Source organism: Suncus etruscus, chromosome 8 (assembly GCF_024139225.1).
Source record: "Suncus etruscus isolate mSunEtr1 chromosome 8, mSunEtr1.pri.cur, whole genome shotgun sequence".
NCBI lineage: Eukaryota > Metazoa > Chordata > Mammalia > Eulipotyphla > Soricidae > Suncus > Suncus etruscus.
Genome location: NC_064855.1, coordinates 9865880 through 9893461, shown reverse-complemented (window position 1 = coordinate 9893461; position 27582 = coordinate 9865880). Strand labels below are relative to the sequence as shown.

General features: G+C 41.8%; 1 protein-coding gene across 1 annotated transcript in view; it reads right to left on the bottom strand.

Annotated features, from left to right (window-relative positions):
* Positions 1 to 27582, bottom strand: part of ELMOD1 (ELMO domain containing 1) — a 55683-nt gene continuing 28101 nt past the window's right edge. Inside the window, exons 3-11 of the mRNA XM_049778579.1 lie at positions 18877 to 19022; positions 18686 to 18714; positions 15051 to 15148; positions 12915 to 13044; positions 9943 to 10076; positions 9216 to 9284; positions 4478 to 4528; positions 3524 to 3657; positions 1 to 1495 (exon numbers count right to left, since the gene is read on the bottom strand). Of these exons, the coding sequence (XP_049634536.1) occupies positions 1323 to 1495; positions 3524 to 3657; positions 4478 to 4528; positions 9216 to 9284; positions 9943 to 10076; positions 12915 to 13044; positions 15051 to 15148; positions 18686 to 18714; positions 18877 to 19022 (964 nt within the window). The 3' untranslated portion in view covers positions 1 to 1322. The remainder of the gene's footprint in view (positions 1496 to 3523; positions 3658 to 4477; positions 4529 to 9215; positions 9285 to 9942; positions 10077 to 12914; positions 13045 to 15050; positions 15149 to 18685; positions 18715 to 18876; positions 19023 to 27582) is intronic.

The following is a 27582-nucleotide window of genomic DNA, read 5'->3' as shown; positions in this document are numbered from 1 at the left end:
TTTCTGTAGAATGACGGGTAATTTATTCATATAACTGACAGTTAGGCCGTCCTCAAAATTCAGTGAAATATGCCAGTGATTACACAAACATCTAATCATCCTAAAATTGAGAGTCATAAGGTATAAAAGACCATGGGTATGAAATGCCATGGTAAATACTATTCAACAGACAACAATCATAATTCCAAACGAAATCATGGTTTATGAAAATGGGTTCTTCTCAGTTGTGGAACAAGGTTGGTCTCGTCAAGAATTGCGGTTGATCGTCATAGCTCCTGCAGCACATTTTCCTTCCAGGTTGTTTTCTGAATGTGGCCTCGAAAGTCAGCAGCAAATTCGCAGGCACTCCTAGCTACCTGGACAGGAACCATGCATGCTGACCCGTGAGCCAGAAAGAGGCTTGAAGAGCCTTTGCTGTACATTTACTTCTTTCCGGAGGCTCCAACAGCAGTAGCAGCATGTTTCAGCATCCAGGCCCCGGGGAAAGGGTGGGAGTGAATGGATGGGTTCTGTAGATAATGGGCAGGCATGGGCAGCCACAGAAAGGTCAGAAGTGACTTCCGTGGTGTTTGCTACAAAAGCACTGCTACCTATGTTTGCTTCTTGTCAGCCTCATTGCATTTTCCTAAAGCTCAGCGAGGTTTGCAGGAATGGTTTGGCTTCTCATGTGTCTGTCTGCATTTCTGGAAAGTCTTCTACTGTATTAGAATGAGGGCCAAGCATGAGCCTGGCTTGCAAAGCTAGCAGCAGCAGCCATGGATAATCTCGACAAATAAAAAGGTTTTCACAGAACAAGAGGAAGGGGAGTTTCTCACTGCCAAAAGATAGCTCGAGAAAGGCAACTTTTTTTTCCTCCCTAAATCCGGTGGCTCTTAGGGATTCCTCCTAGCTATGTGCTCAGAAATCACTCCTGGCAGACTTGGGTAACCATATGGAATGCCGGGGATCAAACCCGGGATGGCTCTGCGTGCAAGATAAATGCCCTCCCTGCTTTACTATCACTCACTCCGGCCCCAGTTTTATTTTTTTTAATGCTGAAGTATGAGGAGGGAAGAAAACAATCTAAAAAAATAGAAAACTCTCTCCCTACCTGGGTATCAAGGGAAGAAGTAACACTGCACAATGCCACAATATGAGCAGTTATTGGATGGCAGGTACCCCTGGAAAGAGGGGGCATCTGGTAATCATGACCGGGAGATGAAAATACTGTATGAAAAGGCATGCAGACAATCACTGTGGGCATTCAGCGAGGGCTGGGACCTAGGAGATCTAACACGACAATGAGGCAGTGTTTGGGGACCTGCTGAAAGCAGAGCAAGTGATTACATGTTGAGTAAACCCTCTGAGGCAGAAAAGTGCGGGCATAACGCCATGTTAGGGTTCTGCAGCTGTTTTATGATTCTCTTGCGGAATTTCTCCCGCACACGATTAAATTCCATTATATCCAGGGGGTCCTCTTCAATCCAGAACTTATGAAATTCATGCATCAAATAGCCTGGAAGGGGAAAAGGTAGTGATAAGAACATGGGAGGAAGAAAAAAAAAAGTCCTCCATCATACTCAAAATCACCCCCAAATAGGGAAAGAGATGTTCGAGCAAAGCATGGAGCAGACACTTGAATATGGCCCAGGGCACTCATTCAAGCCTGTGGACAAAGTTTCCTGCAACTTCCCACAGATCTTTGAAACCATTTCTGGACTTCGTCTCACTCTCCCAAGCAGGAAGAATCAATCTCTGAGAACTGAACCGCATCTGGGACATATTCTGAGAGTTGGATGACAGGATCCTCTCCTTCCTTTCTACCTGAACTACCAGAAAGAACCAACCTTTGGAGCTTCCACCACTTGGTCTGCTTTCTTTGGATATTTGGTTTGTCTGTGGTGGAAATTTCCCTCGACAAATTAAATGTGTTCTGAAAAGAAATTAGGAGATAATAACAATTCAAAAAAAAAATCCACCTAGAGCCACACAGACTGGCCATTGGGTCTCATGAAATTGTTAGTTTCTGAAACAGAATTGAGACAGGATTGCATATCCAAGTCTCAAAACTGGTTTCTATGCATCATCTATTTTGTGGGGACCTCCCCAGTGGTTCTGGGCTGGGGATCAAGAAGAATACAGAGGCCATGTGGTGCTGGGGTCCTCTGCATGTCAGGCTCTTTAAGCAACCCCAGCTCTACACTTGGTTGGGATTAGGGACATTTGGGAAATGTTGAGCATTTGCTATGAGAACTTGTTCATTGGGTTCTGTTTCCTTACTGCACCCCTTCCACTATATCACATATAGAACTAAAATCAGGTAGTTTTTTTTTTAAGGTAATCTTGGTTGTTTCCTTGTTGTAAAACAACTGCAAGCTCAAGTCTTGCCACAACATATCAGAACATAAAGAAAGACAAACATTACACAATCTTTTCTTTGTTTTAACACTAGAAGGAAGTCCAAGCACAAGTAGGAACAAGGCCTGGAGCTTTGGAGGGCTGGCTGGCACATGGTTCTGTCCCTTCTGCAGAAGAACTGAGCAGTAAGGGTGATTGCAGGCCTGACAAGAGAGTTTAGGGAAAACCATACTCAATTCTTACAGTAAGAAGGTAGTAGCTAGTTCTTTCCAGAGGGGACTCTAATGAGTCTTTAGACTGGGCTCATTTTTCATCTCCTAACACTAGGCACAGCGCAGCCCCAGATAACATCCTTCACGCCACGACAACAACAGGCTGGATTGAGGATCATGCGCACTTTCCCCCTCTTAGTGCTTCTTCCTGGGGAGCTGCAAATAGGAGCCTTTATAGCAATACTGGTGGGAGCAGCAAAGAAAAATCCAACAGGCAACTTCAATATCATAAATGCCAGCCTCCTCTGCTGGTGTGCAGCAGGCAATATACAGGGGCTCCCTACTGAAGACCTTGTACCCGTCCTCTCTTCCTACCCTCACAGCAGCTCTATGTCTAAAGGTCTATCTTACAGGTGAAATAATCAAATCTTAGAAAAGGCAGCAAACAGGGGTTGGAGCAATATTACAGTGGGAAGGGTGCTTGACTTACATGTGGTCAACCTGGGTGCCATCCCCAGTATTCATATGGACCTCTGAGGCACCAAGATTGATTACTGAGAGCAAAGCTAGGAGTAAGTCCTGAGTACCACTAGGAGTGGCCCACAAATTAAAAAAAAAGTCAGGAAAATCTGTGAACATAATCTAGGGGGTGATGCAAACTGTCTTCGGAGGCTGCCTGCATCCTTATGTGTAGGATTAGGGCTAGAAAGACACCCAGTATAGCTTAAAATCTGATCAGATGTTGATATATTAGATATTATAATGAAAGAAAAACATTCTTGGTTGCTGAAAACATGAGAATAGGCTTTTGAATGAGGAAATAATAATAGCAACAGAAAGAAAAAAAATCAGAATTAAAGAATGAAGCTCCAAGTCCCCAGAGCAGCAGAATCCAAAGATATTACCCCCATTTGCTCCATTTACCCCAACTCTAAGAAAGCCCAGAGTGACAACTGAGGTGGTAGGAAACTCACAGAAAGTTTGCTGGAAGTGAGAGAGTGTCGGGGCTTCTGGAGCGATGTTGTAGAAGTGAGTTTTCAGGGCTCCACTCACCAGGAGATTATATGCCAGGTCAGTGATGTTGATGCCCACAATAGCAAATGAATATCTGCAAAGGATGAACCCCAAAACGGGTTTGTGTACCACATATGGAAACCAAGCATTAAAATTATTATTCGGTTTTGTTGCTATTAAACTGTGGAAAGTCTCCCTTGCAAAATCTGGAGTTTTGTAACTTACCGGAAAATTTCAGTTATGTTCATCAAGAGAATTGAGAGTTCAATTGGGGAGACCAAATGGTAACCCCATTTTCAGATTGGAGAGAGAAAAATACAGAAACAAACAATTTATAGGCAAACATATTCATTCTAGCATTATATATGATGGCAAAACATGGAAATGATTCAAAAAGTCTTCTAAAAGGAGGTCAGTTAAATTGCAATAGCAAAGAATATTAAAACTTTAAAAAAAAGATCTATATTTCTAAGAACTAAGCAGGACAGGAATTATGCATAGAAGAAAATGTGCATAGAACAGTACAATATAAAAAGGAATAGAGCATTAATGCCAGTAAAATCGAGGTGATTATTTTTGTGTTTACTTTCACATAATAAACTTTCTATAATAATTCATAGCTATTCTTTTCTGGTGTTTGGTTTCTTTTTTGTTTGTTTTGGGGCAACAATCAGCGGTGCTCAGGGTTTACTTCTGGTTCTGAACACAAGAATTACTCCTGGCAGGCTCAGGAGACCATAATGGATGCTGGGGATCGAATCTGGGTTAGCTGTGTGCATGGCAAATGCCCTTCCTGCTGTGCTATCGCTCCAGTCCCTGGTGCTTAGTTCCTAAACTGCACCTGGCAGTGCTCAGGGACATCTTTATTCTTGGTCGGGACTGGGGTGTGTGTCTGAGTAAACCCCCACACTTACCCAATAGCTTTATCCATCCTTTTCTTCTCCCACTCTGCTTTGCTGAATTTGCTGCATGAATGAATGAAAACAGTTTAATTTCAAACCGGTACTTGTCTCTTCTGTTTATGTTAAATCTGTGGACTAGACGCAGAGAAGATTGTAACATAAATATGACTCAACTTAAATGCTATCGATTAGAAAGCCGAAATAAAAATATTTGAAGCTTAGAAATCAGATGATCTAGGCTACTTGCTGCCTCTCACCTGTACTGCAGTAGAGGTTGGTGCCGCTAAGGGTCAAAAATTAAAGAGATTCTTTTATAATTATCAGACAAAACGTGTTTCCTGAAAGCTCATTTGTACTCTGTCATCTCATGGGATTTATCCTTCTTAATGTTGGCTGAAGGTCAGGCAAATAGGAGAAGTCAAAATTTTCAATGGCAAGAAATTGATTGACTTAGAGAAAGGAAGAGAGGAAAGGAGGGAGGGAAGGAGGGAAGGAAAGAAGAATGGAGGGAAAGGAGGGAGGAAGTAAAAAGGCAGAAGAAATGAGTAAGTGAGAGGAGGAAGGGAAAGAGGGAGGGAGGACGGAAAGAGAAAGAAGGAAGGAAGAAGGGAGGAAGTAAGTAGAAAGGAGGGTAAGAAGGAGGTAGGAAAGGAGGGAGGGAAGAAGGAAAGGAGAGAAGAAAAAAGAGAAGGCAGAAGGCTTATAAATTTAGTGCTAGCAAGTGGTAACAAGCACTTCTCCTGGCCAAGCTGAGACAGTTAAATCACAGCAATTCCATTTCAATCTGTTTTCAATTTGAGTTACTGAGCTACTATTTGAGGAAAGGTTCTCTCGGGAGCATCCTGAAAACTCTGCCTGACATCCTCTTTCTTTGTCTGATCCTCTTGCTCATCCTCTCCTTTCTCAAGCTAAGTCCCACTGTTTTGTGTGCCTTTTTTTTTTTTTTTTTGGATTTTGGACCACACCTGGCAATGCTCAAGGGTTACTCCTGCTTTTGTGCTCAGAAGTCACTCCTGGAAGGCTCGGGGACCATCTAAGATGCCGAAGATAGAACCTGGTTCCATTCTGGGTCATCTGCATGCAAGACAAACACCCTTCTGCTGTGCTATTTCTCTGGCCCTGTTCTGTGTGCCTTATGTAATGCTCTTCAGCACCGTTCCACTAAAAAATGCGACTAGCACTTAAAATTAAAATTCAAAGCTAGAGTGCTCATGAACTTTAGCTTCCTGCTAAGAGAATTCTAACCAAACACACTGCAAATGATAGATTAGAAACACACAGAGAACACACAACACAAGACCCCAAAAACACAATGCAAAAGTACTCTTTAATTATAGGCACTTTCTACCCTGTACATGACTAGCTGGAATGCAAAGGAACTGCCTCCACTTATATTCAAATATCCACCTTTTAGAAGCACAACCACCAACTCACCAGCCAACTAGGCAGCTGGAGAGGCAGCAAGAGATTTAACCTTAAAAGACTTATTCAAACTGAAATAAATTAGGTGTGAAATTTAAGAAACTGTATGAAAACTGACTTATGAACAAAATTTCATAAATATGTAGCATCTCTGTGCTGCTCAATTTAAACTCTATTTGCTTTAGAAATGTTAAAAATTGGGCCAGAGAGATATCATGGAGGTAGTGTATTTGCCTTGCATGCAGAAGGATGGTGGTTCGAATCCCAGCATTCCACATGGTCCCCCGAGCCTGCCAGGAGTGATTTCTCAGCATAGAGCCAGGAGTAACCCCTGAGCACTGCTGGGTGTGACCCAAAAGCCAAATAAATAAATAAAAAGAAATGTTAAAAATTACCAGACCAGGGGCCGGGCGGTGGCGCTGGAGGTAAGGTGCCTGCCTTGCCTGCGCTAGCCTAGGACGGACCGTGGTTCGATCCCCCGGCGTCCCATATAGTCCCCCAAGAAGCCAGGAGCAACTTCTGAGCGCATAGCCAGGAGTAACCCCTGAGCGTCACAGGGTGTGGCCCAAAAACCAAAAAAAAAAAAATTACCAGACCATTTCCATATCTACTCTTTAGCTTATATAGGATATTCTGGCCCTAGCAGAAAATTATTCTCTTCAGAGAAATACACACACATCCCAACACACCCTACACATTCACACACATGATAGAAATAATGGTCAAAATGTCTCCTCAACTTGAATCACTTTGATTCTTCAAGTTACTTCCTGGCTCAGCCAAAGATGTTCAGAGAGCAGTGAGTATGGATGCTGCTGGAGAAGAAAGAGCTTCTCTCTGAATTCTCCTCCAAGGCATCCCATATCCTCAGGTCAGAAAAGGCAGAGCCTGTGCTCACATTATATTGGTGAGGATTTTGACTTATAATCTGACTCATATTTGGTGACATTGAATATCCATTTAGAAATGATCAGTACTTGAACTACATCTAATCAAGCTTTCTGTAGTCTGAAGGATGAAGAATGATAACTGTCTACCTGTTATCTACACACACAACACACACACATACACATATTCCACATCTCTTCTTACAATTACACTCTCAAAAATCTTCTCCCTAATTGCTGACTTGGGAGATAAACTTATTATAAAGCCTTTCTTTGAGAATGGCTCAGAGGCCAAAGTAGCATCTCTCTAATGGTAGATCAAAAACCAGCTTGAGACTTAGGTGATGTCCCAAGGACTATGCAGGTGTCATGACCTTTGACCTGCCTCCTCCCATAAATAATTCTGGGCCACAAACTCTATCAGTTCTGTGAGAATTCTTCAATAGCTAGATTTTAACCACAATATGGGTTATACAAGAAGAAAGTGATGTTAATGGATTCTTTTCTCTATAGGTAAAGAAAATCAAATCATAATTTTTTTGTTTTGTTTTTTGTTTTTTTTGGGTCACACCCAGTAGAGCTCAGGGGTTACTCCTGGCTCTATGCTCAGAAATCACCCCTGGCAAGCATGGGGGACCTTATGGGATGCTGAGATTCGAATCACTGTCCTTCTGCATGAAAGGCAAATGCCTTACCTCCTTGCTATCTCTCCGGCTCCGACAAACCAGAATCTTATAAGAGGTTACAAATACAAAATTTGGTCTTGCAGTGGAACCTAATAAAATGAGACTCATTCTCAGTAGTTAGGTTGGAGGAGAGTTCCAAAGTCCTCAATTTTTAAAATGGAAAATGACCCGATCCATTGTGGACTTTACTTAGCAAACATGCAGACTTACAGGAGCTTACAATGTTCAAAAGGAAAAGCTGATGTAAAATTAGGTTGCAGAGTATAAAAACTATCTTTCTGGTTGAGGGTGGTTGGAAATGTGGACACACTTGGCTGTGCTTGGCGGTTATTCCAGGCTCTGTGCTCAGGAGTGAGTCCTGGCAGTATAAGGGGAACCCTATGGAGGTAGGGATCAAATTAAGGTCAGTGTCTACCAGGCAGTCTTTAACCATTGTACTCTCTCCAGGCATAGGAATTTCTGCTACCAAGCATGACTATTGCATCACACTGTCACTACGATAGGGAGCACTAAACCCAGAGATCTACAGTGTGGGCACACAGAGCTCAGAGCAAGAAAGAGTGAGCTCAGCTTTTAAGTAGTCAAAAAGGACTTCTTCAACCAGACATAGTCTTAGCTCCCAAAGGCTCTCAGACATTTTACACCAGATTGTTGTATTCTAATTTTTTTTTCTCTCAGAAGACAAAGCTCAAATACAGTGAGCTGTATTTGAAAATTGGGAAATGGATCAGAGCAATAGTACACTGGGTAGGGCACTTGCCTTGCAATAAAGCCAACCTGAGTTCAATCCCTGGCACCCCATATGGTCCCCTGAGCCTTCCAGGAGTGATCTCTTAATGCAGAGCTAGGAGCTCTGAGCATAGTCAAGTGTGGTCCCCAAACCAAACCAACAAGCTAAAAATGAAGAAATAACTGCTTTATGAAAGATTTTTTTTACGAAATTACATTTCTTTAACATTTTTTCCCATATTAGTCTAAAATAAACAAAAGCAACAAAACACAAGCTCAAAAAAAAATACCTGATGTCCTCTTTAGTGATATCCCTTCGTGTAACCAGTTAAAGAAAAAAATTAAGAAAGGCAAATGAAATAAAAATGCATATAACTTAGGATATAGATGAAAAACAACAAAATTCAATAATGTAGATTTTCATAGTGAATTTTTGAATTGCAGATTTCACTTCTCCCCTCCACTTCCCAGTCACATTTCCCAAACTGAATCTTCTAGATATTTCTCTCCCTCTTGAATCCCCCTACCTTTTGCCTTCCCAACAGTAGGAGGCTCAATCCCTTTAATAAATCCCTTATCTCTCAGCTGAATAAGGACATGGATTCAGAACCTTCACACTCAAACTTTCTCAGAAAAGCTAGTTTGAAAGTGCTTTTGTTCATACAACCATTCATTCATTCATTCGTCCATTCATCTACCCATTCATGTTGTGGGAGTCACACCTGACAATGAACAGGTGGAATGGGGCACATGATTCCTTCCAATGATGGCACCCAAGGCTTTCCTATGCCTGGCACGTGCTCTACCACTCGAGTCCCATCCCCATCTATGAAAAAGCTTTGAAGTTGCACTTCTGGGAGAATTCTATCCCTAGATCCTTGGAGGAGGTAGAATTTGTTCTCCATAATCAGTGCTTGGGTCGCACTCCTATGGAAGACAGGGAGGAATCAGGCCTTTTACATGCCTGGGCTCAGTCTACTGAACTGTCTCTCCAGCCCTTAATATGTGTCTGTTTTCAACCATTACCTGCATTTGGGATGAAGAGAATCCGAGAGGACCTGCTGGGCGGATGCTGGGTCTCTTTCTGCAAAATACCTGCAGTGGGAGGAAAGAACATGGTGGTCGGTGTCTGCTGAGTTCATTCACCCAGCACAAGGCACTGAGTTTCTGCGACACAGGATGGAGAGAGCCCTGTAACTGTACTCCAGCGGACAAGCAGCTTCTCCTCATGGAGTTGTGCGAACACCCTGATGATGGCAGAGCTGTGAAAACCACATTGATTTAAGAACATGCCCAGCAGGCTTGCAAATGGAACAAACGGTGACAGTCCTCAAAGAGTCAAGAATATTCTTCTTGATAAGAGGATCAAGGGGGACTGGGGGGGGGGCAGAAGGAGGTTCATAAAAGGCCAACGCTGGTTTTTTTTTTGGGGGGGTGGTGATAGTGGTAGTGGTGGTTCAAATGGCAGAAAGAGGAGCCAGCAGAGGTGGCTAGATCCCAGACACACACATTCTTCTCTGGGGACAATCATGGCAAATTTAAAATCTATGCAAACAAAATATTTCATAGAGCTTAAAGAGCTTTTTGGTTTGTTTGTTTGTAGAAGCCTCCAAGAAATCGTTCAGATCTCCTGAGAAGTGACTCAGGTTCTTAACATTTTAAAAGCTTTTACTAGTTGCCTTTTATTTTCACAGCCTTCATGGATTTATAAAAGCAAATCTCTAATGTTAATATGGAATCTCCTATTACTTACTGCAAATTGTACAGTCCCAGAAGTCCCATTCCTCGAAAGTCTGTTTTTGGATCATCACCTTGGAAACCAATTTCACACCATTGCTTAGAAACCCTAGATTCCAGGGCCGTATTGGGTTTTAATAGCGTCCATAACTGGGAACAAAAGAGAGAAAACTAGCCTGTTACACACAAAAGAAATGCTCTTTGCAAAGACCTAATGGGGCCAGAGTGATAGTACAGAGAGGAGAGCTCTGGCTTTTCACATGGCGGGCCCAGGTTCAATCGCTGGACTCTATTTAGTTTCCTGAGCTCACCAGGGGTAAGCTCTGACTGCAGAGCCAGGGGTAAGCCCTGAGTACTGCCAGATGTGGTAAAAAACCAACCAACCAAAACAAGATTTCATTACAAAAAAATCTCCTGGTGGGGGTGGAGCCACAGTGGGTAGAATGTTTGCCTTGCACGTGGCTGACCTGGGGTTCATTCCTTGGCAACCCATATGGTCTGAGTCTGCAATTCTAATTTCTTAGAATGCAGAGCTAGGAGTAAACCCTGAGCACCACTAGGTGTGGTTCCCCTACAAAAATAAATAAAAAAAAATCCTGGAATTTATAAACCTCTACAATAAAAAAGGCTATAAAATCAATAAGCAAAAGCCTGTGCAAAAGTGTCATATAAATGGCATATAAATTTTTATTTATATACAAACTTATACATAGAAATATAGAAATCAATCTAACAAAAGAGGCAAAAGACATATTTAGTAAAAGTCATGATTCACTTCTAGACATACATTAAAATTCACTTCTGATGGTGCTAGGAGACCTCTGTGTTGCTAGGGTCGACTGTGTGCAAGGCAAGCGCCTTACCTATCTATTTTATTATTTCTCCGGCCCCACTATATTTCAGCTTTTAAATAGTTTATCCTATTTTATATAGATTTTTAAAGTTAAAACACAACAGCAATACATAACCATTTTTTTTGTGTGTAGGAAATTGTCACACATCTAGCATAACATAAAAGATCATATTCTTTAACAAAAATATGAACCAAAAGCATTGTCATTCATAACAAGTTCTTTTAGGCATTAACCTTAAATTACTATCATTCAAAAGAGAGGAGAAGGGTTTCACAGAAATATCCACTTAAAAAACTCACATAGTTAGAGCTTCTAGACTCTAGAATCTAGAATATAAAGGAATGTTTTCAAATGATCCTCAAGGGCTTACTTCTATTTTACCCACAGACCATTGATTCAAATCATCATTGTAGGTGATGACATGCCCTGGTGCCCACACATACAGTAGATAACTAGGATGGCCTCAGCCTCTGAACACAGGCATGAGAGTCAGTCGGCTAATTCTATTACTTTTTTCCCTTTCAAATGCCTTTTATTTCCATATTAAGGCCATTTGATTGAATTCCTCTACCTCTATCAAAAAGCAAGAGAAGTAGGCAAAACAACAACAATAATCACAAAGCCAATGATGTCTCATGAGTAGGTTAGACCACAATATGTAGGGATGAGAGAGAAGAAAGCCAGTGTGGTGTATGAAAAGTTTTCAACTGTGAAGTATTCATAGAGGCTCTCACATTAAGTAGGAAAGACAAATGACTCATCTAGTTAAGTACTTAGGATCCACCAAAACATACTCTCTCAGAACAAAACATATAACAGGATACATTTTTGAAACCACAGCTGCTGTTGACATTAATTGTGACATTAATCCTTAAAAATAAAGCCAAGGTAGCTAAACAAAGGTTTCCTTGTCTCTGATTTCAAGGAAAGAAGAGAAAGCTTCTATTGTAAGAAGCACCTCATTTTAGAAGTGGATTTGTACCATGTTTCAGATCTGTGTTTCTAGAGGGTGAGCATAATTTCTGAAGCCAAGAGTCACTGTTCCAAGGTAAAGTCATATTGACATTTCAACTATGCCATCACAGCACATTATAAGATCTTTAAGGTTTATCTCTGACAACCAGGGGAGTATGTATAACTGCACATTATTCTTGCAGCCATCTTTTAACACACCAGACACAAACCTTTCTTCCTCCTCTAAAACTCTCCAAGTTACATGAATAAATAATCAGCATTAAGCTCTTGGGTGATTTCCCGAGAGGCCTATTGCTGGAGCAGAAACCAACTTCATCTTCTTTGATGCCTATTGAAAGTCATAAACGAAAATCCCAGGCCGCTCTTTGACAAATGCTAGATCTCTTATTGGCTTTCGACACAGTTAAACAATCTAAACTTGAACCCATTGTGAGAGCACAGAGAAATCAAATCCCCTCTGAGCCTTGTCCAGATCATGAAAGAAAATCAGCTTTACCTCTAACTCCTCCCATGAATTTCTTAATGGAATGCTCATCTCTAACATCAGAATCAAGAGAAAAGTGGTCTTTACTGGAGGGCTACATATGAAAAGAATCACAATAAAAGTGATTAAAGGGGGCCAGAGTGATAGCACAGTGGCTAGGGTGTTTGCCTTGGATGTGGTCAACTCAGGTTCAATCCCTGGCATCCCTAGGGTCCCTAGAGTGTAGAGACAGGAGTAACCCCTGAGTGCCTTCTGGTGTGGCCCCAAATCAAAACAAACAAAAATTATTAAAAAATATCCAGGGGCTGAAGAGATGGCACAGCAGTAGGGCATTTGCCTTGCATGCAGCCAACCTGGGAGGGACCCGGTTTGATCCCCGGCATTCCAAATGGTCCCCCATCCTGCCACGGGTGATTTCTGAGTTTAGAGCCAGGAGTAACCCCTGAGTGATGCTGGGTGTGGCCCAGAACCAACCAACCAATCAATCAATCAATCAATCAATCAAGTTTAAGAACAAACAAAACAAAACAAAATAAAATTCCAAGCAGTTACTGGGTTCTGACTATTAGAATTTTGTGTCTTTGTTCTCTTGGCACCTTTTAGTACCCATCTTGGAACTTCCTGGCACACAGGAGGTGCTGTCCCAAGCCCAGGCCACAATGTGGTAAGTCTCACCTTCAGAAGTCTTTCTTCATGCTGGGGATTATCCGAATCATAGGGTTCTCTGCGGAGCTTTTCCACATCTGCAATAAGGTTTCTGTACCCAACAATTTGCAGAAGGCAGGCTTGAAGAGAGATCCCCAACCTGCGATGTTCAAAAGGAAACAGACATGAGGGAAAAGAGACAATGCTCTTTGCACTTGCTCATGTGAATAAGGTACAAGGACGTTTTGCAAGGGGGCCTGTGAGTGGATGGGACAAACTGATGGCCACAGCTACTCTCAAATGTGCATTCTGCTCATTATGGCCTTGTTGAAAACCAGGTTGCAACATCAGGACTTCCAAAACAGGAGCACCCTTCATGCGGGGGATTGAAGGCAGAAAAGTACACAGAGACACTTAGAAGATGCCATGGTCTGTTTCTGCCCATTTCTTGTAAAATAGTAGAGCTTTCTTACATTTTGTCTTTGGGGTGAATTCTTCTTTGGGTTCTCACATGTGGCACGGTGCTAGGAGGTTTCACTTACTTGCTCAGATCTGAGCTATGGACAGTTTGAGTCAGGGACCCTTAAAATAGCTCATCAGACAGTAAGCTTCTGATCTGGCATACAGAGATCAGGGAGGATTGGCTGTCAATGACCAAAAGGCCCTTTTCCACCCAAACACACAAGGTAAAGAGGGGACCTCTAGCCACTCACACAGTCCTACAGGATGTGTAAAATGAGTATTTATAGTGGCACATGGTCAGCCAGAATTAGACTTAACTTGGAGGTCATAAAGAAAGGGGACTATAGGGGCCAGAGTGGTGGGGCAGTGGTAGGATGTTTGTTGCACACTGCTGACCTAGGTCAGACCTCGGTTCGATCCCTTGGCATCCCATATGGTTCCCCAAGCCAGGAGGCATTTCTGAGTGTATAGCCAGGAGTAGCCCCTGAGTGTCACCAGGTGTGGCCCAAAAACCACAAAAAAAGGAAATGGAAAAGAATAGCTAGCAAGGAAAAGGGTTTGAGTGAAATAGAACTTTCAAGGAAGCAAATCTAAAAGATTTGATATGAAATCTAAGCCAAGCCCTCAAGTTGATAATAACACAATCAAACATTTGTTTTTGACTTTTGGATCAATACAATTGAAGATGAATTGCCTTTTTATAAACTTTTCTGAGGAATAAAATATGTCAGTAAATTTCCAAAGAATATGGCAAAATTAAATCAGCTTTTAGTGGCTGAATAAGGAAGAAGTAGGGCATTAGTCCAAGTGGCTGCAGAATGCTATGGGGAGTAGATAGAGACATATTTTGGTGATGAACCCCAACTACTAATGCTGAGATTCTGGATGTGCAAATCACACTCGGATCACTTAGGCAAAGACGACATTGAGGAGCCTTTCTTAAGGTTCACACATAAAGGTCTCATTGTGTGCATGTCTCAAAGGTGGTTCAATCGTGGCCTACCTAACCCACTTCTCAATAGATCTGCAGGAAGGATTTATTCCACTGAACAGCCTTGGCCCCAGATCTTATTGAAAACCTCCTATACCCAGTGGAAACAGTAAATCTGCTTTTAACAGATGCATTTTAATATTTCCAACACGAGCTGACTAAATTACCATGTTCTAAAGTCTTCGTATTAAAACTCATCTCTCTCCCTCTCCCACACGTCTGTTCGCTTAACAAGTAGGCAGAAACTGGCTCCCAAATTATCAGCCTGTCATGGTCTGGAGGAGAATCGTAGAGGGCGCAGGCTCAGCACAGGCACTTGGCACTGTGTGCATTTGCTGTGAATGTTGAACAGGCACCCTGGGGAGATGGCTGAGAGCTGGGCATCTGCTCTTGGTCTGTCACGGGCAAGAGCAGCCGGCAGAGTTCCCACATGTCCCAGTGCATAAGTAGAAATCACAACAGAGACACCAAGAGCTATTCTTACACCTGAAAAACACATTTTTCTCTACTCTTGATCTGGAAGTTAAGATTCTGCTCTTGATTTTGGGTCTTGGGGGAGGAGAGAAAAGGGAAGAGAGAGAGAGGCAGAGAGAGAGATACAGAGACAGAGAGACACAGGGAGATACAGAGACAGAGAATATGCAGGAGAGCTACACTAGAACAAAAAGAGGCGACTGTGTAGGGGTAGAATGCGCATAATGCAATGTTCTTACTGTGGGTTTATGTCAGGGTTGATCTTTTTCAGTTCCATGATGTCTTCTATAGTTTTCTCAATGGCATCCGGGTGCACACTCACTGCTGTCTGCAACAGCTGGAAGACATATCTGCATCAGCTCCACTGTCAGCCAACAGGGCGGCCTTGGTGGGCCTGTTAGCAGGAACTTGAAGTGTTTCTTTATAGTTGGTGTGTGGGGACACAGCTAATCTCAAATAAAAGCCAACATTTGTTCTGTATTTAAATTCTGTTAAATTTTCACAAGAAAGACAGTGCAATATTTCTGATTAAGGTAATTGACATAAAATAAATTTTTTGTTTTGTTTTTTAGGTCACAACCGGCATCACCCAGGGGTTACTCCTGGCTCTATGCTCAGAAATTGCTCCTGGCATGCTTGGGGGACCATATGGGATGCCGGGATGCGAACCACCAGCCTACTGCATGAAAGGCAAATGCCTTACCTCCATGCTATCTCTCTGGCCCCAGACATAAAATAAATTTTTTAAATTTTTATTTTGATCGTAATGGCTTACACATCTTTCACAGTACTATTTTAGGTACATATTAACACTGAATCAGGGGAATACCTATCACCAAATTTGCCCTCCCCCATCCCAGTTCCCTTTCTGCAATCCATATACCCCACCATCCCCACCCGGGGCTGCTAGAGTAGGTGGTCCCCTCTTTGTCTAGCTTACTATTAGTGATCATATAGCTGTTTGGTCCTGGTACCCTCCCTTGTTTCCCCCCTTTATTTGAGAGGTGGAGCTCAATAATTCGAATTATGTGGTTTTGTTTGAAGGAAAAAAAAGCAATAGATTGGGGTACAAAATAAGAAAATAAAAAGGAAGAAGAAGTCAAATACGCTGAAAATGGGTGGAGTCCTTCTAGAGGCTTTCAACCTCAGTTTGAGAGAGGATGTGAAAAAGGTAATTGAAACACCACAACAATACAGAAAGAAATATCAAATTAAATATCCAGTAAGCACTACAGCAATAAAAACAAGCATCACACAATAGTCTCAGTTCTGAAATCAAATCATGCATGAGGGCAAAAAGAAAGAGAAAAATAAGATAAAATAAAATAAAATAATATTGGAGATATCAACTTCATTATCTACACCAATATAAAGATGTCAAAAAATTGATCAATCGGGGCCGGGAAGGTGGCGCTAGAGGTAAGGTGTCTGCCTTACAAGCGCTAGCCAAGGAACGGACCGACCTCGGTTCGATCCCCCGGCGTCCCATATGGTCCCCCCAAGCCAGGGGCGATTTCTGAGCACATAGCCAGGAGTAACCCCTGAGCTTCAAACGGGTGTGGCCCAAAAACCAAAAAAAAAAAAAAAATTGATCAATCAATAAATATGTGGAAAAATGATTGTTTTGTGCTTTTTCTTTCTTTTTCCCCCTGCATAGGCACAGTAACTATTGGGGATATTATAGAGGGAATTCCCTTGGCCTAGGAGATACAGGGTTTCTCCACCCTTGAAGTATACTGTCATGGGATTAACTATAGACTCCTTGCATGATCATTTACTCTCCCTTCGGTGCTTTCATGGTGTATGGAAGACTTCTGCTTTGTCTTGGATGGTAAAATCAGACCTCTGTATTTAGAGACCTTGGTGACCGCGCAGCTCAAGTAATGGAGCTTATGATGAAGTCTTTCTTTGTGGTTCTAGCAGTTCTGCTTCTTCAGTGTCATTTTAATCCATCTTCTGTAGTTGGTGGACTTGGTTGTTATGTTGCTCCTAGGATGGAGCCTGGGATAAAGTCTTTTGTTATGTTTTTGGAAGACCCGTTCAGTTGGGGTTGTCTCAGTCAGACCTCTGGAATTGGATATCTTGTTTGTTGAACAGATCATAGACCAAAACCTAGGCTAGAGCTTTTTGTTGCTGCTGTTGGTCCCTGGATGCGTACTGTCCAGTCCTGGTTGTAATAACCCGTCATCTGTATATAGCAATCTTGGCTTTCGCACAGATAAAAGGGTGACATGTTTTCTATTTTTGTCTTATTGTTGGCTGTTGTTTTTAAAACAACATTATAAAGAAATATTTTCTTAGGGCAGGAGCGATAGTACAATGGGTAGGCATTTGTCTTGCACAAAGCTGATCTGATTTTGGACAACCCCCCCACCCCCATATTTCATATAGTTCTCTGAGCATTCGAGGGGTAAACTTTTGTTTGCTTGTTTTGGGGCCATATCTGGCAGTGCTCAGGGTTACTCCTGGCTCTATGCTCAGAAATCACTCCTGGCAGAAGTGATAGGAAGTGATAGGATGCTGGGGATTGAGCCTGGATTTGCACTGTGCAAGGCAAATGCCCTATCCATTGTGTTTTCACTCTAAACTCTTCAAGACTAATTTCTGAGCACAGAGCCAGGAGTAATCCCAGAGCACTGATGAACTGAATGTGGCCTTGAAATATATATATATATATATATATATATATATATATATATATATATATATATATATATATATATATATATATGGGCCCGGAGAGATAGCACAGCGGCGTTTGCCTTGCAAGCAGCCGATGGATCCAGGACCACAGGTGGTTGGTTCGAATCCCGTGTCCCATATGGTCCCCCGTGCCTGCCAGGAGCTATTTCTGAGCAGACAGCCAGGAGTAACCCCTGAGCATCGCCGGGTGTGGCCCAAAAACCGATATATATATATATATATATATATATATATATATATATATATATTTCTTTTTACTTTTGTTTTTTGGACCCTAGCCAGTGATGCTCTAATGACCATAGAAATTGAACCTAGGGTTCTCACATGCAGAACAAGCACAGTCTTCCTTTGAGCTAGATCCCAGGCCCCTATTTCACTTTTGAACCCAACATGCACTGGTTTCATTGTTAATGGGCATTGTGTTTATAACAGTGAAATATGTGAGAAAGACAGTTTTAAGGATGTTGATGTGATTTTAAATCATTAAGAGTTTTTGAGAAAACAAGTTTTTCTTTCTTTGTGAATGTTTAACTATATGCTATAAAATTAGCATAATGGGGCTGAAGCAATAGGACAGCTGGGAGGGCACCAATCTTGAACACAGTTGACCCAGGTTTGACCCCCAGCATCCTATCTGGTTGCCATGTACTGTCGGGAGTAATTCCTGAGTGTAGAGCCAGGAGTAACCCCTGAGCATTGCTAGGTGTGGGTCCTGCACCAAAATAAATGTTAAAACTTTGTTTGGGACCATACACAGCAGTGCTCAGGGGTTACTACTGGCTCTGTACTCAGAAATTACTCTTGACAGGGTTGAGGGAACCATATGGAATGCCAGCCAGGAATAGAATCTGGGTCAGCCATGTGCAAGGCAAATGCCCACCTTCCTTACTACCACTTTGGCCCTGGAAATATTAATTGTTTATATTTGGGGAGAGATATGAAAAGGATTAATTCAATAGTCAAGTTGTAACTGCTTCTAGTCTGCCTAGAAATTCTCATGTAGTGATGTGTATTATCAAAAGGACTTCCGTTTTTCTCCATTTTTCCATTTGCACTAGTTTTTTTTTTTAGCTAATGGCAGATTTTACAACGCTAATGTCTTATTGTTCTATGAGGGGGCCAAGCCTCAGAGAGAAGAGTTGCTGAAAAACAAATAAAGGATTTTATTTACCTTACTTTTTGAATCCCTTAGTGATGTTTCTGTAAAAGAGATCACAAAAATGTCATTAAAAAGAAAAATTATATTTCATTAATGCTTTTAAATCATTCTACTTTACTCTAACGCTCACCCACTCACCCACCCACACACCCAACCTCCCACACCACATATACATTCTGCTTCTTCCTTTGTTTGGCGCTTACCTATTTTCATGGTTCTGGAAGCTCCAGGCTTGGTACTGAAGCAGATTCGTTGAAGCTCACATCTCCCTGTCAGCTTCCTCATCACAAACTTCAGGCAGCGCCACAAACATTTACAGTAAAAATACAGGCACACCTGGATCAACATTCTGTCAAAGACAAAAGACAGCGCCTTCCAACAGAGGTCTGGAAGGGAAGAGAAAGCGGCCACCACCAGCGAGAAAAGAAGCCCCAGAAGAGAAGCACCATTAGGCAGGATTCTGCAGGAACTATCAAATTCATTTTTTCTGCTCTCGGCCTATTTTGTGTGAGGCAGCTCACAAGTCTATTCACTTCAAGGTATGCAAGGTCAAATCACTGTAAGTAGAGGCAACTCTGGATGCCCTAAATTCCAGGAAACTCGTCTTGTTCCAGGAAACTTCCCAATGCAAAGGGAAACACTGACATTCTTTCTTTACCATCTTTACCTCAAAGCATTTGGACCTGGAACCCAGAATCCTTGTGCTCTGGAATCCGTCTCTGCCTTGAGAAAGTTCCCTCCCAGGCTCTGAGAAAGTCTCTGGCCTTTCATCCCCACTTTGGCAGCAACGGATCACTCTTAATATGTTCTTGCTGTCATCTTTTTCTCCTCCCCACTGCTTCCCTTGGGCTTGCTGGAGACCTCTTCAATGAGAGAAAAGAACTCTGGTTCCCCTTAGAGGTGACAACATTCTTTGATAGTGACCATTGAAATTATTCCCCGACAGATTTTTCTGGACTATTGCTACAGAAATTTTCCTTCCTACCGACCCTACCACAGCTCAATCAAAGATCGTCAAAGCAATGCCTGTAGTACATGTGAACTCAAGCTATTGAAGTAAGAGTTACAATCAACCCATCTTCTCTTTATATTATTTTTCCTCATGGATAGAATTAATTTATATGTATATATATTTATTAGAGATGTTTAGTCTTCTTTAGGGGGTCACAGCTTCCCTTCAGCTTTACCCTAAGGTGACTTGAGGTCATTCAGATGAGCTCTAGTTAGCTAATAGCCTAGGATGATACCTGATACTATCTCTGGAAGGGAGCTCACACTATGTCTGTGTTTCTTTGCTCAAATTGCTCTGGTTCCAATATCTCAAACCACCTGGTGTTTGCAATCAAAAGGTAACTATCTAACATGTACAAAGGCATGAGGAGCATCAGACAAATGCAAAGGGGTTGGAAGAACATGGATGTAACCAAACTACTACTCTCTAGGTGATAGAATGTTCTAGAAGATCTAATGAGAAAGTGTTCATAATGTTTTTATTACAGAGAAAATAGCTCGGAACAGGTGTAGAACCATTTCATTCTCCTTTGAAAAACAAACCACTTTCAATGGCATTGTGAAATAAGGAGAAAAACAAGAAGAATAAATAACAAAAATATGAGCAGTACTATTTCTAGACATTGAGATGAAAAGTGCCTTTTTATGTTCTCTTTTGACTTAGTATAATTTCACTTTTCCTATAACAAACACTGTATTATATTACTTAAGGAGTAACATCCTTTAAAATATATAAAAGTCGTGACAAAGGGCATACAACATTTCTGTATGCAATCAGAATCTACAGAAAGGCAAAAAATAGACTTAATATATCATTATCAAATCTGAAATTCAACTGCTTTTTTCAGTTGTGTTCTAAAATCTAATAGGTTATAGATTATCAGCTTCCCAAGAAAGGACATCTAAAAATAACTGTAGTCACACATTTTAATTAGTTGAGTGGGAAATTTCATAAAACCTCATCAAGTGCTCTGGAAATAAGTTCTCTATATTAGAGAACTGTGCCAAAAAAAAAAAAAAAAAGGACTGAGCAATGTACCTTTGATAACTGGTCACCAGCCAATTGGTAATAATATTAATTTCCAGTTGGCATGATTCCTGTTACTAAGTCAAGAATAAAAATTTTCCATGGGATCTGTCCTCGTGGCACCTATGAGCAATTTTCAGTGGTGAGCCCAGGCGGTTCATCCACTGAAGACTTTTCTAAGTCTGTGTTTCAGAATTCCCAATTATCAAGCACAGAAATCTTCCTAGCAGAACGGGCTCTGATCATAGGGTAGGGAATATCTTTGCATTTTTTCTTCTTGGGTTACAAGCCAGTAGGCCATATTTGAGCTTCATGATAACACGCTTTTTTCTACTCTTTCAGAGGTGTGGCTTGGGATCTGAAGGTGCTGTGTTAGGTGGCAAGAAGAATCCACACATACTCACACTCCATCTGGGCCCCTTGCACAGAAGAGAATCAGGGGTACTTTTTCACACTAGATCATCTGTCTAACATGACCTGTCACTGTGGTCTGTTAACTTTCATCACTTCTCCTTTTCAGCACCCCAGAGGGTGTTGACCCAGCCAGACATGGCAACCTGGTCAAAATTGCAGTAAGGGCTGGAGATGGACCCTCACTCCTACAACTCCTCCCTGCTGTAGGAGTGATGTAGAAGTGTAGGGAGCTGCACTCCCTCTCCTGGAACTTCATCAGTGAGATCAGGACGGGGAAATACCCAGTGCCACATGAGGCCACATTGACCCTGTTTTCCACCCTTCTATAATTTATCACCCAGGATAACTGAGGATGTTTTTTATGATCCAACTTAATACTACTTTTCCCCTTGTTTTCTCATGGGATGCTGAGAGGCCCATAGATGTTTCTTTGGAAGGTCAAGCAGGCTCTGTTAGGTACAGATCAGCAGATCATAAGATCAAGCAGGGTCTTGAAGGATGTCATGTTTTTCCTTCCACTTAGATCATAGGTCTGGTTTAGGTAAGGGCTGAAGAGAGATGGATACTAGATGTTGTCTCCACACTTTGGGAGTTTTATTGGTATGATAGAAGTCAGAGCCAACTGGCTTCCTCATGAATTGACCAAATTAGCCGAATCTCCATGTGGGAGTTTCAGGTAGACTATCATCTGCTGCAGGACCAATATAAATTCCAACAGTTGAAATTTCCAGAGTAGATCAACCAACAGGAAGAACTATTTTGAGTGTATGTTAAGTTGACTTAGTATTTTAACTCTGGAAAGAAATGAAGAATAAATCTTGAAGATGATACTAATAATACTGAGTTGCATATGTAAAAGTTTCTGGAAGAAAATAACTTTTTTTTGGGGGGGGGGGCCACATCCAGTGGTGCTCAGGAGTTATTCCTGGCTCTGCACTCAGAAATCGCTCCTGGCTAGGGGGACCATATTGGATGCTGAGGATCGAACCTGTGTCTGTCCTGGGTTAGCTGCATGCAAGGCAAATGCCCTACCACTGTGCTATTTCTCCAGCCACTAGAAGAAAATATCTTTTTTTCTTTTTCTTTTTCTCTTTTTTTTTGTTTTTTTTGGCCACACCCAGTGATGTTCAGGGGTTACTCCTGGCTCTGTGCTCAGAAATTGCTCCTGGCTTGGGGGACCTCATGGGATGCCAGGGGATCGAATGGTGGACTGTCCATGGTGGAAAAGCAAAGCCTTTCCACTTGCCACCGTACTGGCTCTTGAGGAAAAAATATCTTAACATTTCTCTGCACGTGTAAAAAAAAACTTTAATTACAGAAGGTGACATATGCGGACTAAATTTGCTGTAGTCATTTAACAATATATAAAAATATTTAAATCCATATTTGACTATATGGTCCCATATGGTCCCCTGAACCAGCAAGGAGTGATTTTTTCCTTTCTTTCCTTTCCTTCCTTTCCTTCCTGTCCTTTCCTCCCTCCCTCCCCTCCCTCCCTCCTTCTCTTTCTTTCTTTCTTTCTTTCTTTCTTTCTTTCTTTCTTTCTTTCTTTCTTTCTTTCTTCTTTCTTTCATTTCTTTCTTTCTTTCTTTCTTTCTTTCCTTCCTTCCTTCCTTCCTTCCTTCCTTCCTTCCTTCCTTCCTTCCTTCCTTCCTTCCTTCCTTCCTTCCTTCCTTCCTTCCTTCTCCTTCCTTCCTTCCTTCCTTCCTTCCTTCCTTCCTTCCTTCCTTTCTTTCTTTCTTTCTTTCTTTCTTTCTTTCTTTCTTTCTTTCTTTCTTTTTGGTTTTTGAGTCACACCTGGCTCTGTGCTCAGAAATCACTCCTGGCAGGCTCAGGGGACCACAGGGGATGCTGGGATTCAGACTGGGTTCAACCTGTGTTGGCTGCATGTAAGGCAAATGCCTGCCCCCAGGAATGAACTTCGAGCTAGGAGTAACCCCTGAGTGTCACCATGTGTGGCCCCCAAACCAAAAAACAAAAACCAAAAGAAAAAAATTTAAATCCTGTCATAAACTTGAAGTTCATATAATTCCATGTGAATTATTCCTCAATGCAAAAGAGATTTGAAAAAGAGGAAATGAATGCCTAAATTAGAGAAAGAGAAGAAGGGCAGAATGGAAAGGAAGAGATGATGGAGACTAGAAAAAAAGGAAAAGGAAAGGAAAGAGAAAGAAAGGGAAGTTGAGGGGAAGGTTCTTGTTTGAGTTAAAAGTTCTAGATTCTTCTCACTTTTCCCTCTTAAATTTTCTGCTTTATCTTATGTTTCTGAATGTGAGCCTTGGTTAAAGGTATCTCAAATGTGCCTTCCAGAGAGAGCAATTTGTTTTTCTCAAATCCCATCATTCTTTCCTGTTCTTATAACAAGAATCACCTTCCTATGACCTAAACCGATGATCCTCAGCCACTGGGCATGGGGAAGTTGACCGCTGGTTTTAGCTGCAATTCGAGGACTGATGCACAGGTATGAAGAGGATGGAGAAAATGAATCTGAACCCAGTTAGGGGCTTTATTTCTTCCTGTTATGAATAACCAAAAAGGCTTGATCTAATTAAGGGACTTTTTCTGCCTCCCAACCTCACCCTATCTAGTTCTTTTTCTTTGTTCTCATGGAAGATAGTTAACATCTTAATGAAAAGATCAGCTACAGTATGAAAGAAAAAAACAAGCCAATTCTCAAGCCCATCTGAAGGAAATATTGTCCTCTATTTTTAATATTTAGCTGCATAGGGGCCAGAGAATACGGTGGGTAGGGCTCTTGCTTTACCAAGGTTTGATCTCTGACATCTCATAGGGTTCCCTGAGTGCAAAGCCAGGAGAAAGCCCTGGGCACAGTCGGGTGTGGTCCCAAGATAAAACAAAAAATTGGGTACTTAGCAGATTTGGGGTTTTGGTTTCTAACTCTTACTAGCATCCTCTATGAAGTAACCATTGCTTCCTAAGACAAGTTCCTTGCTAAAGTGATGGAGAATTTTGATCCCATAATAAGAGTAAATTTCCCCTGCTTGTTTCCAGAATTTTCTGTGCTGCCATTTTTCACCACTGCAGAGGGAAGCTACAGGGAGTTCATAGCCCAGTGCTTCCAGAAAGCAATCATGAGATTGCTATTAGTTAACAGACATTACCTAGCTCCCCAGAACAGTTCCGCAATGTCAATTCACAAAGATTCATATCTGTGACCAATTAAAATTGAACTTCAGTTTAAGGAGGTCCTCTAGGTGGGGAAAGAAGCCATTTATTCAGCGGGGGTGGGTGTCTGAATCTGCAGGGAAGACCAGCACCCCGGGTGCAGGGAATGGGCTGTAATACCTGCAGATCAACTACTTCATCATCTTACATGTGGGATTCGGGCGTCTTCTTTAGGAACAAGAAGGGGGAAAGTAGCTTATTTGGGACAGTTTCAGTGACTGTGATAGTAGTGAATGTTAGTTCTTGCTTGAAGAAGTCCTGCAATAAATAAAAAGTACGCTTTTGGTGAGGAAGGAAGGGTATGTACAAAACCAGAGTGGTTTCTGGGCATGAACGAGCTTCCTAAGGGAAATGCAGGTGCTTGAAAGCAACCAAGACAGCTGCTTCTGCCTCCTGCATGGAAAATCTTTTGAGTTGTTCTGAATTTTCTCCTGAGGGACACACACTAGCCTCCAACTGGGAGTGAATTTATCACCAGGCTCTAAAGGGCACTTTCTCTGGCATAAATCTTCTCTGAAGAGGGGCTCAGGGATGTTAACCCCAGAGGGAAATGGGAAGAGACACACAGAAGCCAACTGGAGGTCTCAAACACCCAAATGTTTCCTACAGCTCCACTGGGGAGCCGTGAGACCCTGAGACTCAGCCCCAAGTTGTGGGAGGCTCCCCCCTTTTTCTCTTCACAATAGACAAGACCATTCTGCCTCTGGGCAGGTAATAGGCAGAAATCTGTCATGGGTCCAGGTGACTCAAAACTTTACTCAACTTGTGTTGCCACAAAGGGCCCCATTTCCCATCTCAAGGAAAGTGCTGTCTGGGGTTTGAGAGCAAGAGTTGATTGTTATACAGAAGGTAGCCTGCTGAGTTATGATTGTCCTTTTCCATTACCTTTCATGATGATGTCATTATTAAATTACAGATGTATTCTCAAGGACTGGAGAAATTGCCCAAGGATCTGGGCATGATCCTGGTACTACATGGGTGCTTGAGAGCCTTTCAGTGTGGCCCCCAAACAAAACAAAAACAGAAATGAAGCAAACAAAACTTTATATTTTAATATATATATATATACATTTTACACTATTTAATTCTTCATCAGTTTTTCTTATTATTTAAATAATATATTTTTGACATATAGAGGTAAGCAGCATATACATTATACTTAGACACTTCAAAATATTTCATTGGGGCCAGAGAGATAGAATATCCAGGAGGGCTTGTCTTGCATAAGGCTGATCTGGCTGACCTGAATTTGATCCCTAATTTTTGTTGAGAGTTTTTGATTGAAAGTTGAAGGAAAGAGAAGTAAAGTGAACTGGGAACAACATTTACAACAATGGTTGAGGAAAGTTTCTGTACTCTTTCCAGGAACAACTACATGTTCTGAGGTTCTGAGGTATAGAAAGAAACACAGGGGTTCTGGTATAGGAAAGTTTCTGTACTCTTTCCAGGAACAACTACATGTTCTGAGGTTCTGAGGTTCTGAGGTATAGAAAGAAACACAGGGGTTCTGGTATAGGGGAGAAGTCAGTAGTGTCCAAGGATTCCGTTTCACCATGAACCTTTTGCTATTCTGGAGGATAAGGAAGGTGAAACCTAACGAAGGATAAACCCAGAGAAGAAACAGCAGACCATCCTGTGGGGGGAAACTGGAGGAGGTCCCTCAGCCAAGCCAGCTCAGCTTCTCGGTAGGGCACTGGGCTCCACTGAACAACACTTCTGCTTCAAATTCAGAAGCCAGCCCAGAGTCCAGGCAGGAAAGACAGGGAGGAAAAGAAATATAAATCACAGTTTTTCTAGGCCTCATCATACTGTTTGAGCTGGGCTCAAGAGAAGGGCAGAGGGTCAACACCTCCACCTGAAGGGCTGAGGGAAGCAAAAGGCAGGGGAGTATGGTGCCTGGACAGGGCTCTGGGAATCGCTGAGAGGGTCCACACTCAGCAGTGCTCAAGACTTCTTCCTGACTCTGTGTGCAGGTACCTCTCTTGGAAGGCTCAAGGGGACTATATAGGGTCCTGGGAATTAAACCTGGATCGGCTGCATATAAGGCATATAGGGCTCCTTATAAGGCCCTACCTGCTCTACTACCCTTCTGGACCCAACAGCTGGATAGTTGGAAGCACTAATTCACAAGGGTGATTCCTTTATTAGAAACTGTTAAAATAAATAATGCTCTAGTAGTGCCTCAAAGAATACAGTCTCTGAATTGAGAACAATTTGGTAGATCACAATGTTATAATAAAACTTAAAAAAGTTTTTTTTTATGAAAATAGTCTTAACCATGAAACACTAGCATGGGAAATAATCCTCAGTACATATCCTATTACCTGCATGCTCCATGTTCCACATCCATAAATTACATTGTAAAAAAAAAGCATCCTACAAAGTAAACCCTAGGCCTCAGTTTGATCTGACAGTCATAAAGAGTCCTTCTTTTCCTGATTATACAGACTTACATTCGTATCCACTCCACACCTTTCTGTTGTCTTACTACAGACCCTGGGTGAAATCTCATTGGCTGGCTCTAGTCACCTTCCACATAGACTCAATTTGAAACAACCTTCAGCTGAGTGCAAAGACCCTCCATTATTTCTAGTATCTCACATAGATTTTATAAAAAAAAATAGCCAACATTTTCCCACTCCTTTAGGCTCTGTGTAGTGATCTTCTTCTGTTTGATGGAAGCAGTGAGCTAGAGAGAGAAGAGCACGGCTACCATGTGTCTTGCATGTGGGCTAAAGATCCATGCTTGATTCAGGAGCATGGTGCAAGACAAGCACTGAGTCATAAATCCTACAGACACAGAACAGGAGCCTGGCAACTTCTCTAACTGTGATCACTGTCTGTGATCCATGAGTCCCAGCTGCACTGAAGCCAAGTGTGTGAGGAGCACATACACACACATACACATATGTCTCTGTAAGATTAATCTTTCTTCTGGTGCATTTCATTCTACAGTAATTCAGAAGTGGCAGACACGTCATGACAAGGGCTATAAATAATGTTGATTTTCTTCTCAGCAAAAGACAACTCCTTATTGTGCTTAATATATTTGCTGAGTTCAGGAAGTAACACCTGCCTTGATAAGGCTGTGTTGACATAATCTTCTCTAAGGCTCCAATGAAAAGGTTGCCAAGGTTGCCCAACATCTGTGGGAATGGACCACAGGAAATGCAAGGCAATCCCAGGGATGCAAGTTGGGGATGCAGAATGATTATTTTTTGTCCTTTTATCCCTCCATACCATAGTTCATTTTAACATGTGAATACAAACA